The 19009-nt window shown below is 41.7% G+C and overlaps 1 protein-coding gene across 9 annotated transcripts in view; it reads left to right on the plus strand.

Moving 5' to 3' along the window:
* The window catches only part of LOC138738963 (limbic system-associated membrane protein-like), a 1544776-nt gene that overhangs the window by 535706 nt on the left and 990061 nt on the right, over window positions 1-19009 (plus strand). For 8 of the 9 annotated variants that reach the window (XM_069890213.1, XM_069890212.1, XM_069890209.1 and 5 more), the window contains one exon: window positions 9287-9365. In XM_069890213.1, the coding sequence (XP_069746314.1) occupies window positions 9287-9365 (79 nt within the window). Of the gene's footprint in view, window positions 1-9210; window positions 9366-19009 lie in introns of those variants that run through there. The other variant, XM_069890210.1, reaches the window with a different exon arrangement.

The following is a 19009-nucleotide window of genomic DNA, read 5'->3' on the forward strand; positions in this document are numbered from 1 at the left end:
AGACAAGTATGATGCCAAATGAGTCAAACAAAGAGGGTTGTTCTAAAGGAGGAGAGGCATTCTCGAACTTCGGGCCTTTACAGCTCGGGTGAAGATCAGTAAGGATTGAGTGATCAAAATAAGAGGTATAAAATTATTATTTTTAAAAATGGAGAGTGGACATCAGGTTACATTCAATTAAGGGGAAGATGGTGGAAAATCGCAAAACAAAAAGACGTTTTAAAATCACATTTCAAATTGTTGTGTTAACCATGAATTCTGCCAAAGTTATCATACAATAGAGTGTCTGAAGTTGGCCACCAGGAATGATTGAAGAACCATGTCTATTATTGATAAAGCTCAGTAGAGCTTCTGTTGAGAGCTGTGCACGTTATATTGGTGCATTTTAACTTGCTTGAAGATTAGAATTCTGTAAGCATATTGTTCTTTTAAAACATTTTATGAATTTGATAGAGAGAAATATGGCACGTATATATTATTTAGATTGTATCGGCTCAGGCTGACATAGGAAAAGGCCATTGAACACGGCGATCGGCAAAGCATCATGCGGGCTAAAACTCCCGTTTCCGTAGGCCTCCAGCAGAGTGGTGAAACTGACCAATCACGACCGGTGGATCACAGGGGGCCCAATCGGGGCCCGGGCATCCGAGGTCACCAATCACGCCCCAGTGGTGATGCGGCCGAGCTGACTATAAAAGTCAAAGCTGCCACTGAATGCATTCAGTGTTGAATATACTCTACTGGAGAGTGTGTCTTTCCTCTCTTGTGGATTCGAGCTGCAGCTTTAGGGTTATAACCGAGAGCTATAATCTAGCTGTAGCTGTGGCGACATCGCTACGAGATATTAATTAATTATATAGCTTTTACATAATGCAATACAGAATGAGTCACATATCAATTCTACATTGCCTTGTATAATTCTTGAAAAAATGAAAAATCCTGATGAATTTCACCTTGTGTTCAAAATATTAATGTAGAAAAGAACATAAAGATAAGAACAAAAGTTTAAAAAAAAAGAAATTAAAACCCATACCAATTTAACCCTCCCACTAAACACAGTCACCAGCAAATAAATTGTAAAGAATAGAGTATCATGTTGTTCAAATGGAACCCTAGAATGTTCCAACACAGAAAGCAGGCCATTCAACCCTTCTAGTCTGTGCCAACTAATCATCAACATATATTCAGGAGGCATGTAAAATATTTGTCTTAGCATGCGAGCAGTTAATAAATACAGAACACATTGCTTGATACTTCACTGCAAGTATTTAAATATAGTCTTCCTTATTTATCTTGATTGATGAGTGGGTTTTACAATAACTGGATTCAGCACAAGACCTGCTGCTTTTAAGATTAGAATATGAATGGTGCACAGGAGACTTTACATTTCAACTGGCCTTTGTTATAGCTGCTTTTGTATTGGAGCTGTTATACTGTATATGTCCCCAGTATTAGACAATTCACTCAATGATCTTGCTAATAGCTCATCAAAATACAAAAATGCTGTGCTGAACCACTAGACATTTATCTGTCTGGGAACACTCATTAGCTGACTGGACCAGAATAAAGGTGGCTGTTCCTCAGCCCCGTCCTGCGTTCAGGAGAGTTGACCAGCAGGGATGTGCTTCATTCTATTGCGAATAAAAGCCTCTCAGTTTTGCTCAACCTCAGTCTTTTGAGTCATTGATTGTGCTTCACTTTGTAGTATATGTGATGTATGAGTTGGGCTTTTAAGAGATTACACCAAGACCAAAACATGAATTTAAAGACTGATTTATTGCACTGGCGGCTATGCTTATACGGGACCCTGGCGCTCACGTCAGGGGCCCATGACATCGGAGCACCGACCTCTGGTTGGCCAGCATTTCCCACCCTGCCCCGAGTTCCCAGTCTTCCCGCTGTGTGGAGGTCACCTGCGCTCATCAGCTATTTTGAGGGCAGATTTGCATCTCCGTGCGCAGGCCGCTACAATCCCTCTTTTACGTTTGATTACATTCACAGCTTTGGCTTAAAATGTTACTGCCTCACTGAATGTTTGTAAATGATGAAGTAAGGCTGATAGGGCTGGGGGGTTTCTCTTTGGAGGTGACTTCACATCGATATGTCAGATTGCGAGGGACCTGGATCGGGTGTGTAACCAACACCCTTTTTACCTGGGACGACAATAGTGAGTAGCTGATTGAAGTGCCAGATACTGAAAAAGACAAAGGCTGTGTAGTTAACCAGGAATCATGGCTTTTATTAACAAAAACTAGTGGTACATTAATGAAAGACAGTTATACCCAAGGGGAGTGTCTTTAATGGTAGAGATAATACGCGTCCAATGTTAGTGAAGCAGACTAAGCACAGCGAGAGATTGACAGCACAACACAGATTCACCACATTGAGGGCCTCTATTTGCAGTGACTGAATGAGGTTTGGGGGAGATGTCAGAGGCAAGTTTTTTTATTCAGAGTGGTGGCTGCCTGGAATGCATCGCCAGGGGTGATGGTTGAGGCTGGAACAACAGGGACATTCAAAAGACTCTTAAATAGGCACATGGAGGTAAGATAAATAACTGGTTAGGGGTGTGAATTAGGGAAATACTAGATTGCACTGAGCTGTGATGTTCCACGTTCTCATCAGAAAATAGACTATTGGATCGTCCAACAAGTAAAACTTGAGTGAGTGGGTTCAGCTTTTCCCTTTCTTTCAATCTGATTTAGTTCCACCCAGAATAACTTTGCAAGTTATTCTAGCTTTTGGTTGGAGGGCTCTGTCAACTTTGCAGGGTGTTCACAGTGCTCAGCAATGTTTGCCTTTAGTATATGCACAAAGTTAGTTTTCAGAGGAATTCTATTTTTTCATGAAGCTGAATGATAAAATATTATTGCTACCGTTTTAGTTTTCTCACAATAGCTCTCATGTAAAGACTTTGGCACACAATTATTGGTCAGTTTGGACACAAGCAAGCTGAGTCAGAAGCTGATTGCACTCTGCCACTCTTTTGAAGGTATCATCATTTATTTGTATTGTTGCCTTAACTCTTTGGAACAGAAAATGGGCAGTATTTTTGTTCTTTGTCTCAGTTATTCAAGCAATCCTGCCACCATGAGGGAAGAACCAACCAAAAATCAATTTTCTGTCTGAACAAACCTGGCTGTGCCACTGACACAGGAGGCTGAAAAAGGGGGCAACAATTCTCAGCAACTCCTGTGTCAGGGAAGAAACACAGGAGTATCTGAGCCAGCATCACCAAATTGAGAAGCAGCTTCTTCCCACGGGCAGTGAGAATGTTGAACGCCCAAAAGAACTGTGCGCACTAACAACCCGAGACTCTCATATTTGTGAAGCAATTTTTATTTGTGTACATGAAGACTTGTCTTGCATGGGTATTGTTTGTCTGTACGTGTGTTATTTCTGGTTGTGTGTCTGCGGGCTTTGCACTGAGGATCAGAGAACGCTGTTTCGTCAGGTTGTACTTGTACAATCAGATGACAATACACTTGACCGCTTTGGGCCATTTATTTCTCCAAACTGTGGAAAACCAGGGTTTATTGAAAGAGGATGGATTAGATTCATGCTAACTCATCGGATTTGTCAGTGAAGCCCTCAACGGCAGCATATAACCCAAAGAGACCACCCCTAAGGACATTCATCTCAGGTTTCCTGTCCATAATATGTGTCAACATCTTTCACCATTGGAGGGGAGCATTAGAAAGCATTTAGAAGGTACTTCCAATTCCAATTTCTTTATCTGTGTTGGGGTCCATGCAAATGTGCTCATGGGAGTGGGCTGAGATTCAGCTCAGTTCTGACCACCTCACTGTTGAACAGCTTCAAAATGCATGGTGCGGCCTCCCACATGAATTTCAGTGCTGCCCCTATCAAAGCACTATTCTCAATCCTTTGGCCTTCAAAAATGAAAGATAAAATACAAGTTTACAAAGGCACATAAATTTAACACAATATTGGGTTACTTGCATTAATTCTGCTTTTGAATTAGGGAGTGAAATGAAGATCATCATGAATTCTCATTGCTGATTCTGTGCGTAGAAAGCGTATCATTATAATTTTGCAGTGTGCTCCCAAGTAAGATAGAGCCGATTGTTTACATGAGAAACCTTTCTCAGCGCGATTATAAACCTGTTTGGTTGCAGCCCATGTTTAAAAGTGCGCAGCAGTGGGAGTTTCTGTTGTTCAATTTGGAAATGAACTGGAATCGGGTGATGTAAATTCAGTTTATGCAAGCTATGACTCAAGGCAGAAACCATTGCAGCACAAAACTAAATACATATATATATAACCAAGTTACTTACAAGATGACTGCTGATATGTTTTTACATGTACATTTTCTGCAGCCTGGTCCTGATTTGTCCCCTGCCCCCACTGATCTTCGTACTTCTTGTTCCTGTTGCTCGAAAGGGAAATAGTGAGGGCCATTGATCCCTGGACAGCTGCCACTGGTGAGGTTCATTCTCTGCTCAAAGAAGTTGTTGTTACAGAATGTGATGGATGGAATTAGATTCTCCTTTCCTGGATGGTTGCTTTGTTTTAATGAGTTGTTGTACTTTACCAGCAGACTGATTAATAACTGCTCCCTCTTCTTTGATCAAGTCACAGCCAACATGTGAACCTCTGATTGTGACTTTACACTCTAATGCTACAGAATCAGCTTTCCAATATTAATAATTTCACATTTTGCTTTGCTTCTGAGACTTTACAGTAGACAAAAGTTAAAGAATTTCATGTGTGCTCTATTCTAGATGTCGTATTGCGTGACAATAATGGGACCTTTAGACCTATGCACTAAATCTTCACCTTCTTTCATCGAGACGTGGTATCTCCATGCAATTCCCAGTCGCTTTTTTATTAAAGAAACGATGCCTTTTAAGTGCCAATGCTGTAGTTGACACAGTAAAGATGATGGAGTTATCACTCGATTGATCCACACTATTGCAAGTAACTGAGATTGTTAGAAGGGACGTGAGTTGTATATAACTGTTCTCCACTGAAAAAGATATGCCTACCTCTGATGAGAATACCTACTTTAATTCTCCTCTCCGCTGCTCTTAAACTGGCTTCAGAATAAATTGATTTTATTTGCTATAATATAAATCATCTACACCTAAACCATGTACCTTGTCCCTCCCCCACATCATTTACTAACAGGATAATGTCAATAACTATTCTGTAGAACAAAGAATACGTCAGTTGAAAAGAAGCAGAAAGAACTTGTGGTTGGTCAGATGGAACCATCAATTTGGAACTTACGGTGGAAACCACCTGTTTGCATATTGGGTAGGGAAGGGAAAATAAATAATAAAATTAAACGAGGTAAAGGACAAGCTCAATGGAGTTTTCACAACAACATACCAAACAATGGCTGGACCTGATTGACGCAGTGGCTTTAGACATTACGCAGACACAAAGGGGGAAGAACAAAGATTTCATGACAGGGAATAATGAGACAAGTTATTCATCACATCTCTTTCCATCCTTTGCACTACATTCATTTACTTCAGCCTCGCGAGCTGAATACAATTTTTCTTACTTACCCTGTAAAGATTGATCAACATGGGGAAAAAAAACAGATAAATCAACAAGTGTTTACATTTGATTCTTTTTTTAAATTGTGAGCACATTAACTGAGCCAGAGAATGACAAATCCAGTTTCAAGACACAAAAATATTTGCAGTCATATGGAGTCACTTGTGATGAATAATTATTTTGATATCACTGCCACACTTATGATCCTCTAAATTGACCGCCAATCAATTTTTTTTGGCAGAAACTGTACCACACTGTGATGCAGCCAGCCAGAATGCTCTCAGTGGAGCTCTCAGTGGACATAATGGTGGCCAGTTGCCTGGTCCACTTCAGTCTTCCCAGAAAGTGCAGTCGCTGTTCTGTCTTCCTGACAAGTGCCGAGATCTTGTGTGTTTGCGATAACTCACTAGTTAAGTGAACTCCCAGGAACTTGGTGCTCTCCACTCTTTGCACGACAGAGTTGTTGAAGAGTAGTGGAGGGTGGTCATTTCTGGTCCTCCTGAAATCATCTTCGTCTTGTCTGCTATGAGTCTCAGGCTGATACCCTCTCATCACATCATGAGATTTTCCACCTCTTCTCTGGAGTACGACTTATCATTGTTGCTGGTGAGGCCAACTGCTGTTGTGCCACCTGCAAACTTGATGACACTGATGAGATGGATTTGGCGATGCAGTCGTGGGTCAGTACTGTGAACAGGATTGGGGTGAGCACACAGCCTTGAGGTGTGTCAGTGCTCAACGTGATGATGCCCAACTTTCTGCTACTGACCCAGACAGACTGTGGTCTTTCCATTAGGAAGCCCAGGATCCCATTACAGAGAGGGGTATTGAGAGGATCATATTAAACACTGAGCTGAAGTTGATGAACAGCAGACTAGCAGGTGAAGCGTCATTTTCCAGGTGGGCCAAGACTGAGTGAAGGGACAAGGCTGTAGCATCATACTTCTCTAGGCAAATTGAAATGGGTCCAGCATCTCTGGAAAGTGTTCTTTGAAGCATGTCATAATGTGCCACGGGGTGGTGGTCATTGAGGCCTGTTATTGTCACCCCCTTGGGTACTGGGAAGATGTTGGCTCTCTTGAACCCTGTGAGAATGATGGACTGCTGCAGTGAGATGTTGAAGATGCCAGTGAAGACCTCTGTCAATTGTATGTGCAGTCCTTCAGTACCCAATCAGGTATGTTGTCTGATCCCACTGCTGTGTGCGAGCTCACCTTGGATAGGGTTCTCCTTACCTCAGCCTCTGCTATGAATCAGAGGGCTGATCATCATGGGGGCATGGAGCTTTCTTTGGTGTCATCCTGTTCTTCTCATCAAACCATGTGTAGAAGGTGATCAGTCTGTCTGGAAAGGAGGAGTCATTGCCTTTAACTCGCAAGGTTGACTTTTTATCTATTATAGTCTTGATCCCTTGCCATATGCATCTCGTGTTGCTGGTACCACACAGCTGTATATGGATCCCCTGTGTGCAGCCAAACTTTGCCTTCCAGATTGCATGGCAAGTTCAGCCCTGGCTGATTGTAGTGCCATTCTATCCCCCCTCCCTGAAGGCAGCATCACGAGCTCTGAAAAGGACCTTTGTATCCAGCAGTAGTTTCTAATTCGCCCTAGTTGTGAAGCAGTTGATCCTCAATACACTTTCATCCAGGAAGCACATTATCTGAGATATGCCTGATGCCTTGTTTGTTTACTGTTTTCAAAGGCCTGGGACCTTTTTGTTTTGTTGCCTTGAAATTGAGTGATTTTCCAGTCCTGTACAGAAATACACTAGAGAAACTCAGCAGGTCACCCAATGTCCAACATTTAGGAACTGAGCCTTTCGTCTAATTCAAGTAAAAACTTGAATAAAACTTTCAGGGTATGGGGGGGAGGAGGAAGGAAGAGGCGGAGGAGCACAGGCTAACAGGTAAGACATAGATGGGAGAGTAGAAGAGGCAAGCTGAGAAATGATGGGGAGAGGGTAGCTCTTTGTTAGAGAAGGGAAGATGGAGGGAAGGATAGAGTGAGAGACTTGGGGGAGGGGTTAATGGAAATTGGAGAAGTCAATGTGAATGTAGTCTGGTGAGATTTCTCATTTAAGTCCACTCCCAGTCATGCAAGTTCTGTGGTAGAAAAAAAACAGAAGATACAGGAGAACAACAAATTGGGATGCATCTGTGGGAAGACCGACCTCATGTCGGAACAATATGAGACAATGGAAGCTCCTTAAGCTGTTGAGAGGGTGGAGGAGGGATGAATGTTTGGCTCTTCTCCAATTAAAGTCTAATGCTGGTTTAGCTCACCCAAATAATTTGTTGCCGAGCAGGGCAAATGTCTGCCTTGCACTAATTGTCCTTTGTAAGTGTAGATGCCAATCTTCAATCAAGCTTCATTCAGGATGAAACTCTTGGCTCCAAAGTTGGCCACAGTTGATCTCCGATCAACTTTCCTCATCTTGCTTTGAGGCCCATCTGAGAGTCTTCCTTTGCAGGGCAATTTGCCCAAATCTCAAATGCTTGAAAACTGAGAAGTTACCTTTTGTGACACTATGTCTGCTCAGATTGGAGAAATGATTTAAAATCAGAGCAAGCCCAGGCCGGAGCTAGCCTCAGCTTGGCTTGACTAGTTGCGGTAAGCACTTTGTGGGTGTGAAGGGCCCAGGCCTCACATATTGGTTGCTCTGTATTTCCATAGGATACTTACCATACTGACGAAGAGCCCAGGCCTCAAACATCGGTTGCTCTATATTTCCTTTGGATGTTGCGTGATCTGCTGACTTTTACCCAGCACGTTTGTCCACTGCGCTGCGGTTGATGTTGGTTGGCGAGGCTAAACAATTTGCAGTCACGTGGATCGTTATTGTGACCCTCTTGGTCAGTTAACTCCTGCAAAGTTTAATCTTGCCTGCCTTCCTACATCTCATGTACGTGCTCATGAAACTCTGTCTGCAATGAAACCCTCAGCTAAAATATTAAAGTGCATTTGCTGATATGTTTTTGTGCTTTATGCCCAAATACCCTGTCATGAAACAGGCGCTTCATGTTGATTAAAATATGACTTTAATTTTGTGCTTCATTTGTTTCTCGGTTTCTTGTACACTGTAAAATGACTGCATTCACATAATATTAGGAGGCATTACAGACAGACTTTTCATAACAAAAATGTGGTGTCACAGATAATTACTGCATCCAGTGCTGAACTCTTCATGTTTTGCAAGCTATGATACTTTTTGTCCAAAAAAAGGGAGGGGGGATTTAACTTTATTCCTCACTTTAGCAGCTTGCTAAGTTTCTGCCTCAAAGCACAATTCTGTTGTCTGGGTCGAGTTGCCTCAGATGGAGCTGTTGCCATGGTGATGGAGTAGTATCAGACCTTCATCAAGCTTGCTGCCAAAAGAGTGACTGTGGTGGTGGAGAGAAGGCGGAGGGTTGGGGAAGGGGTTTGGGGTGGGGTGGGTGGGGGGGGGGGGGGGAGGTGAATTGAAGAAGCGCCAGGAGGGAAAGCAGTCAATTCACGCTCAGAGCACCGCTTCACATATCTCTTACAAGTGATGCCTCTACTGTCAGATTAGTGGGAACTCAGCTGGTGCTTGGAATTGCAAAGCTTGCTATTAGTGAAGACAGCTTCAGTGTTGCCAGAGTGTTTGGGAGAGCTTTTTTTTCCTCTCCCTTTTCAGTCCAGCCTGCTCATCCTGCTTTGACAATGGTATCTCAGGGTTCTTTTTATCAGCGCCCACTGCCCGCAATCCTTCTGAGATTTCTCTGCCTTCTTCCAACAGGACTGCCCGTAAGAAGCGTGGGCTTCTCCAGGGGGACGGACAACATCACCATCAGGCAGGGAAACACAGCGATCCTCAGGTAGGCAAGTGCGACTAATTATGTGGAACGAGATACAAACAGTGGCTCGTTAGCACCCTGTTGCTTTCTCTACCCCTCTGAGACAATTTGGCTGTATTCTACCCTAATAATCGCGGGCTTTAAGATCTGAGAGAATTCTGATCACCTTCACTGTGGCGCAGAGCAGGTTGTTGCAGTTCTGCAGCTTTGATTTTCCACCTTGATCAAAATGTTGGTGCAGCAGTTTGAACAATATCTTTTCAAAATATAAAGAATGAGAAATCGGATCCGTGCACTGAGAGTTTTGGGCACCCCCAGGTACTGAAAGGGTTACATAACAACTGCTTGTGGAGAACCTGAAGAAAAAGATATATTACAGAATGCTTCAAAGGAAACATTAAAAGATTGTTATTTTGGATCCTTTCGGGATTTCCTTCATTTAGTGGGGGGGGCAACGTTCTTCTATGGAAGCATTGGGATGATTAGAGATGCAAATGACAGATAAAAGTAACTCTTTCCTTTTCACATGTGCTTTTAAGTAAAAAGGTTGATGCCTGGGCTCTTGCATTTCTTGGCATCGGGAGCTTTGATGCATTTCACTGCTGCGATTGAAGCTTCAAAAATACAGCCGTTCCAGCAGAAACATCTCATTTAAAATGATAACTTATACACTGAGACAAGCACAATATCAACACATCTTGCAAGTGTGAAACAGTCTGTGTGTTTGTGGAAGGAACGGGAGGGGGGGTGGTGGGGGAAGTGGAATCAGGAGGATTTTTTGTGGCTTAGGATTATATAAAAGAAATGAATCATTCTTCTTCATCATCATCCTCCACTCCAAATGACAATCTAGATTTTTTTTTAAACGTATAATAATCAAGACTCTGTGTACATGTGTTCTGTTCATTCATGTTCGCAGAATGCCCATTTATTGTTTAATTCCCCCACAACACAGGCTACTATTAAAGCCTGAACAAAACCCATTGTTGAGGTTTAAATAAATCCAAAGCAGAATAGGATGAGGGAGAATTGAATATACTAGTCTCTTGTCACTGAGCAGGTGTTGAAGGGGAGGAGGGAACACATGAAGTTTTTTTAAAAATTGGATATTAACTCTTCCATTCCCTTTCTCTTTCATTGGTGCACACTTCTTTTTTTTTAATGATACAGTGATTTATCTTTTTGATTTCTTCCTGCCCATATTCAGACTTGCATTTGAGACCTGCTGCAGAATAGTTGACGGGATAATATTAAATCTTGACGGCTGGAATTTTTTAATCCTGATACTGGAGAATTAACTGATGTGGCAAAATCACCCAAGTGCATTTATCTTGCGCTTTACAATGTATGTATAATTTACTTGGGGCTTCGAATGCACTTTGCAGAGGGTGCTACTGTGGCTTTCTCCATTTCTCCCGATTCATGTGAGGCTTCAGATTTTGTGAGTTGGTCATTCTAAATAATTTATCTGAGAATGCATTCATCATGCACAGCCTGCCTTGAGTCCGAGCTATTCCAGTCCTAACCGCCTCACTTGTCTACAGATGCACGTTCATCTGGGGTTAATGGTTGTCAAGTGTGGGAACTCTGTGTGAACTCATTTCTTTCCACCTTAGCCCAGCGACAGTGAGTTGAAATTAGACATCATATTCCCATTCACCCCAATTAAAATAATTACTGGAGAAAACAAAATATAATCCTGACATTCTCTTAGTACACGTGTTTTGTTTTTTTTTTATCCTTCAATAATGCTTAGATTCTGTCAAAAAATAGCAGGGAAAATACTGTAAAAATAGCATGGTTAACGACAGTAAGTATCGTATTTAGAAGAGTTAATCTTCTTTTAGGCCAGAGAAGTTTTAGAGGAACATAATGTGTCGTTTTTCTTTCTATCTGAAGTGCAATTTATTTCAAAGTGAAAGTGGAAAATTGAATTTGTAAATTAAAATTGTGTTTTAATATATTTTGTGGCTGTGATTTCCTTGCTGGTATGGTGTAGTCTGACCATGACCATGAGCTTCCCTGGAAGGTGTGAGTGTTGTTTTAATCACATATTTAAAAAGGACTGCATCTTTTAGCACTATTTGAAGGAAAGGGTCTGCTGTGCTGATCTGTGATTTGTCAAGGCTTTGGATTCGGGTTCAAGTTGAGGCATGGCAATATAACCTTCACTTCCAAATACCTTTCAGGGGTCCTAATCTATGTTTATCCTGGGTGCAATATTTGGACAAACGCAATCTCCAGGAAATGTACTTCCATCACATTCACAGTCAAAGTTAGATGAACAAGAATGATAGTGTTGGGTGGAAGTTTACTAATGAATTTACACATACATTCTCATGGAGCCATTAATAGCCCCTTTCACACTGCCAACCCTCTTAGGAAGTGGGTAAACTTACCGGGCATGTTGCACTCAGGAGCCTTTCCCACTGCTCCCTCATTTACCAGATTAATCGGCAACCCAGCATTTTATTGGAGGGGGGGGGAATCCCCGCCTCCAGCGGTGACAATGGGAGAGCAGGTTGTGCTTTTACACCGCTAGAAGGCGATTAGTGAGTTAACTCAGCTGCCAGGCTCTGGCACTTGCCCCCACCAAGTGTCAGGGCCCAGTTTAATTTAACTCCCTCTGCCAGGTTGGGAATGGACCTGCTAAATTAGTTGGTTCAACCCACATATAATCGGTAGTATGAAAGGGGCTCTAATTTCATTTGAAAAGCTCAACTGAAAGTAGAAAATTAAGGTGATCACCTGTTTCATACTTAATAAATTAGTGTATTGTGATACAACATAGATGTGATTGGGTCCAGTTATGTCTAGAATCTATTTGAACTGTTCTGGGCAGGTTATACTCAGCTGTGTGATTAACTTCCATGTTTTACCATTTCCAATATTAATTGATCTGAATTAAATTATATGCCTCATTTGGGTGTACTCCTAGTCTTACGTTGGAGAGTTTGTAAGTACATGTATTTGGATGGACCTCCAGAAGGCCTGTTCATGGAAAGGAGTTGGCAAAAGCTTACAGCATCATTTCTATCTTTGCAATAAGTCACGAAAAGAATTGGTGCTTCCAGAGAAAACTGAAATCCAAAATATCCCACAGAACTCAGGAATGCTCACTTGAAGACCTGTGGCCAAGTTGGTATGGATTCACCTGCAGTCCCTAGGCCGTCTGTCCCTCTACTTCAGGCCCATGTGTTCGCAAATGATTGTTACCCCCACCTCGCCCATTGCGGTATGAGGGAGGTCTTGGTGGAGAAGGGCCTCTGGTGGAGTACTGCTTAGACCTTGTACCTTAGGCATGCTGGCAATCTTCAACAAGAAGCAAAGCTGAGGACAGAGTTCACCTCTGTATTCAGGCTCGTATTATATTTTCTGATTGGGGGTAACTATTACAAATCATGTCAATAATTGAAATAAATTAAAAATATCGAAAATAAATTTGACATTATCAAGAAATTAGTCAAAACAGGAAGTAATTCATGACATTACAATAAAGTAAAATAAATTTTAAAGATTGTTCTCAAATTATTCAGTGTTCCTGTCTGCATTACAGAGCTGATGACTCCATTCAAATGAATGGGGGAAACCTTTCTTATGACAGGATTAGAGCAGTGCCCAGCTGCCATGGTCAACTCAATGCAGCCCAAGGCAAAACACAGTGAGAAACTGGGCCAGATGTTCATGGCCACGGTGACTCATTAGACCAAACTCCGAAAAGAAATGTTGAATCTGGTGTGACGGTTTTTGCCACTTCAGTGCCTTCAGCAGGGGGGCATGTGTTCATTAGTCTGTTTGTGCAGAATGGATAATGGTACCTCAAATTTAACCTCATGAACAAAATGGCACAATTAAAGGTCAATGCATGTTTGCCACTTATTAATATAGTTGTGCAGGCAGACAGATATTTTCTTTCATTTAATTCGGCCCTTGACTATTGATTATGCAAGTGGGTTAGGGAACACGGTGACAAACCGCTTTGAAAAGCACAAAAAAATGAAGTGTATTTATTAAAGGTTAATGGTGTGTGCCACCCATGGACTTGGCAGGTAATTGCCATGGACTTGTCCATTGAACAAAATAACATTAACCTGATTCTGACAGATTGAAAAGCCAAATAAAAAATATACTCTGCAAAGCAGGACTTCAGGCAAGGAGGATTAGGATGGGAGGGAATTGTCTTATTAAATGCTAAGGTAATCGCTTAATGTTTTAAGTTTGACCTGAAAATTTTTCAACTACTGTATTTCTGGCAAGCCCAATGTATGAAATTAATAGCAGACAGAAATGGTCACTGAATTTAAACTCTAATCACTTATTTTGGATTAGACTGCAACGATCAATGTTTTACCCATCTTGGAAACCATTTCAAGTTTATCATTCAAGTTTATTATCATTTGACTGCACATATATAACCATGTGAAAGAGCCTTTCTCCGGTCCATGGTGCACACACAATACACAGCAGATAATAATTGCAAATATACATAAAAATATAATTTGAAATAAATTTATCAATATTTTGGAACAATTTACAAGATGCCATTTGTCAATCTCGCAGCCAGCAGGAAGAAATTATTCTCCAGCCTAGCAGTCCTGATTTTGATGCTGCTGTACCTCCTTTCAGTGGTAGTTGGTAAAAGATACTGTGTGCTGAAAGGTAGGAATCCTCAATAATTCTTTGAGTCCTGCTCTCTCAGTGAATGTCATGAATCGAGGAAAGGCAGCCTCCTTTTTATGCCTTGCAGCTATCGTACCACACAGTGATGCAGTCAGACAAGACACTCTCACCTGTGCTCCTGTGAAATGAGGTCAAGATGTGGGCTGGTAGCCTTGCCCTCCTCAACCTCCTGAGGACGTGTAGTGGCTGCTGTGTCTTTCTGACTAAAGAGGAGGTGTTGTGGGTCCAGGATAAGATGCACTTTATTTGTACACCATGGAACTTTCTACACACTCCTTGCTCCACGGCAGAGCCATTGAAGTGTAGTGGAGAGTGGTGCTCAATTTTCCCTCATTGTAAACATTTATTAAGTATGACCTGGGCTGGCATTGTACTAATCACCTTTTACCCAATGGTAATGAACATTCTTGTATGGACCTGACAGTCTCAAGGTTGGGCACTTCTCAAATATAGATCAAGTCAAGTCACCTTTATTTATCATTCATACCCTGCTCACATGGTAAAGACGAGAATAGGACTATGGACAGGTTGTCAATCTCCTTCATTGTAGGAAGAGAGCCCCCCAATGATCCTTTCTGCTGACTTTATTATCCTCTGCAGGGTCTTGCGGCCTGAGATGGTAAAGCTTCCAAACCAGGCGTTGACACAGTTGCACAGGTGCTCTTGATACATCCTCTGTTGAATATAGTGAGGGTGGAGGGTGGGAGATTAACTTTCCTCAGGCTTCGCTGCTGGGCTCTCTTGGCTCTGGTGCTGGTATTAAGGGATGAGGTGAGATTCTCCACCAAGTACATTCCAAGGAACTTGATACTCTTGACTCCTCTATGGTGGAGCCATCAATGGTCACCTCTAAACCCAATGCTCCTGAGTTCCCCCATAAAAATGGGAAGGGCAATATGATCAATAACAAAAGCATAATTGTTTTGTCCAGGATCCATCAAGATTATAGGCAATTACTGCCACAAAACAGGAGATTGATTAATCCATGCAGACAGCTGAACTGGATTTACCTCACCAGCACCTCCCCCCACTCTCCATGGCACCCACCCATAATGGCATGACTGATGAAGGTGAACAGAAAAGCAAGTTCGCCCCACAAGGAGTCAGACAGCGAGGCTTCATAGTAACCAGGTTTAAGTTGGGTTAACACTGAGGGTACGACTGAGGATCTATAACAAGAGTCAAAGATGGGAGAAATATTCAAGAGTCTCTAAATATCTCTGATTTTCAGATTTTAATGTTAAAGTTATTTGAACAATTTTTTTGCTGTAAACAGTCAAATTTCATAAAGATACATTCGAATTGAAAATTAGAAATAATTTCAAAGATACATTCAAACATTAAATTAGAAACTTTGAAATTAAGTAAAATAAAATCAATAATGAACAATGGATCATAATTTTATCTTTTGCCTCTTGAGGTTGAGAATAGCCATTCAAATGAAGTTAAAGAAGAAAATCTTGGTCAGAGAGAAATGCACAAACATGCTGGAGAAACATAGTAGGTAATGCATCATCCACGAGAAGCACAAAGGTAAATAGTATTCACATGAAGGTTGATTCTTCATCGAGAACATGTCTGGCTGGCATGGAAACACAGAGCTCATTACCCTCTGAGATGCTGAAGAATGTCAGTATATTCAGTTGGACTTTACCCAGGTTTTCAGGTGGGTCCAAGTCTGGGATGAGCTCACCAACAAGCAGCAGAATTGCCAGCCAATGAAGCTGTGATTTTTCTTCAGCTTCTTAGAATTAGGCAGTTTTAGAGGAAGAACAGTGAGAGCTGGAAAGAATATGCTGATTGACCTTAAAACTTGGGAGTGAAATTGGGCAATTTTCCCCAACAAGTCTGCCCCACCATTTTATTGTGGTCGATCTACTGTCCTTTTCATCTCCATTGTCCTCATTCTCTGTGTAACCATTGATTCCATTCCCAATCAAGAACGTACCTTCCTATTCTCAAATATAATAATTTGGCCTCCGCAGCTGTCTGTAGCGATACATTCCACAGATTCACCACCCCCTCAGTGAAGAAATTCCTCCTCATCTCCGTTCTAAAGTGATTTTTTTTTAAATGAAGTTGTCTCCTTTGGTCCTGGACTCCCCTACCATGAGAAACATTCTCTCCATTCCACTCCGTCCAGTCCTTTCAGGTTCATCGAGATTGTTGACCATTTATTCTTGATTTTATGGTGACTCAAACGAACTTCATCTTGCCGTCTGATGGTTAATGAGTTTTACAAGTTTGCGCTGAGGATTTGGCATCTGCAGAGCTATTGGTGCACTAATACTGGTGGTATACCACAATAATATTGCAAGTGTCCATAGAAAATGTTTGCAATGAAAAGAATTTAAACAGCAATACATTACAAGGCTAAGAAAGTTGTAAAGAAGCAATATTTCACTATAACATTGAGGGATTTCAAAGTTTAAAATTCAGATTTATTGCCAGAGTACATTTAAGACATCACACAACCCTAAGATTCTATCTCCAGTGGGCCAGCCAGAAATTCTACTTATCAGAAACTATAAATGGCACTTTAATTAAAAAAAAAGTACAGAAAAGAGAGAAATGTAAACAAACTGCAATACAAAGAAATAAATTTTCATAAGGTGCAAAGTAGGAATCCTTAAGTGAGTGTCAAATTGAGGATGATGTTTAGGCGTCTGATGGAGGAAGGGTAACAACTGTTCCAGAATCTGGTGGTATAAGTCTGTGGCACATGTATCTCTTTGCAGATGGTAACAGCAAGAACAGAGCATGTCCTGGGTGGTGGTGATCATTGATGATTGCTGGTCACTCCGCCAATAGCATTCTATGTAGATTTTCTCGATGATGGGCTATGCCCACTACCTTTTTCATTCAGTGGTATTGGTGACCCAAACCAGACTGTGATGCAGCTGGTCAGCACACTTTCTACCACACATCTGTTGAAGTATGCCAAGGTTTCCAGCGTCATGTCAAATCTCTGCAAACTCCTAAGTAGAGAAGCTGATGTGGTTTTGTCACGATGACGTTTGTGTGTGGATCCAGGAAAGATCCTCTGTGTTAGTGACTCCAGTGTGCTTTGCATACAGCTCACTACTGTGGAATTGTTAGCAAATTTGTAAATGGTGTTTTTGTCAGACCGACCGAACACACACACACAGACACACACACACACACACACACACACACACACACACACACACACACACACACACACACACACACACACACACACACACACACACCCTTACACCACACACACACACCCCAAACACACACACCCCTACACCACAACCACCACACACAGACAAAGAGAGCAGGGGTGTAATTCACTGTCCCCTGGTACTCTGCTACTCATGGTTGTTGTGGAAGAGATGTTCTTTCTAATTTGCAGTGATTGTGGTCTGGAGGTGAGGAAATCCAGGATCCAATTACACAGTGGGCTATCGATGCCCAGGTCTTGGAGTTTTCTGATTAGTTTTAAGGGGATGATGAATGCCATACTGTAGTCAATAAAGAATGTCCTGAAGTCTGCATCTTTGCTGTCCAGGTGGTCCAGGGATTTGTGTAAGCCAGTGAGATGTTATCTACCATAGACATGTTGCTGCAGTAAGTAAATGGGAATGAATCCATGCCGCTGCTCAGGCAGGAGCTGATGTGTTTCAACACCAGCCTCTCAAGACATTGCATCACTGTGAATGTGAGTGCACTAGTTGGTAGACATTTAGGCAGGTGACCACACTCTTCTTAGACACAATTAAGCTTGAGGCCTGTTTGAAACACATGGATACCACAGCCTGTCAGTGAGATCTTGAAGATATCCCTGAATGCAAGTTGTCCTGTCAGATACATCACCCTTCAAAATAATCTCTACCTTTTACACGTGTTTATAAAATTTTCTGTGAGCACTTTAGTTGTCACAGTAATTGCGATTGCGACATATCAGTTATATTGAACATTCCTTCGTGAGGTGATTTTATGACATATTAATTGGTTGTGTGGAATTGGAATTTACAGCTGTTGAAAGAGAAGGTGAAAGAATTATTTGTGACGTCACTGTTTGCTTCAATGCCTGTTATTCATTTCTTGTAAAAATGTGGCAATGATGGAAAATACACGCTCTTTCGTGCAATTTGGAATGGAAGTCTAGGACAGTTCCAAGGAGAAAAGTGGGGAAATGTCCCAGGTGGTGAGCTAATAGAAATTTAGGTGAGGAGGAGATTTACCTGTGAGTAGGTCTGAAATTGATTGACGGTGACTTTCGACCTGTCTGGGTGATCAGATGACCCTTCAGGTTGCAAGAACAATGGAAAATGACCTTTGGTTTGACCAGCTTCCTGACCGACCTGTTGGATAACCCTCTTGTGTGACAAGGCCGATTTGCATGCCGTAAAACTCCATGACACACAGGTATGTGCAGATTATGAAAGGGTGAGAAACTAATAGGTCGAGGATTTCAGGGTCTCATTGAGTGAAAGGATGGTTGAGGCAAAAATCACACATATTTCAGAAGTTCATGAATTTAATTTTATTCCTGCTGCAGATCAAGAACCAACAGCTCAGTTCAACTTGCACAGATAAAACGGCTGCCTTCCGATTCAGAAATGGTCAGCAATCTCTGGCTGTTATTTGTGTGGAAGTTCCTTGTTGACCCATGATCATTAAGTCCACGACTTGACGTGAAATGGACTGATGCAACGTGTTAAATACCCAGAAATGCTGGGGGAACTCAGCAGGGTCAACAGAGACTGTCTGTGGATTTTCTTTTTCACTCTTTTGAGGAATGTATTTGGGCTCTTTCCATTATTTTTAATTCATGACCAGAAATATAATCAGTGCATCACAATCGCTTTACTTAAAAAAAAAATCCTTTCAGCAACACCAATAATCCCCGGGGATTTTTCCTTTGTTTTCAGCCTGATTAGCTGGTTTTAAGTTTTTCGTCCCAATTGTAACCAAGTCATTGCTTTCACTGGAAAGGTTTTTTTTGGTGGATG

Source organism: Narcine bancroftii, chromosome 7 (assembly GCF_036971445.1).
Source record: "Narcine bancroftii isolate sNarBan1 chromosome 7, sNarBan1.hap1, whole genome shotgun sequence".
NCBI lineage: Eukaryota > Metazoa > Chordata > Chondrichthyes > Torpediniformes > Narcinidae > Narcine > Narcine bancroftii.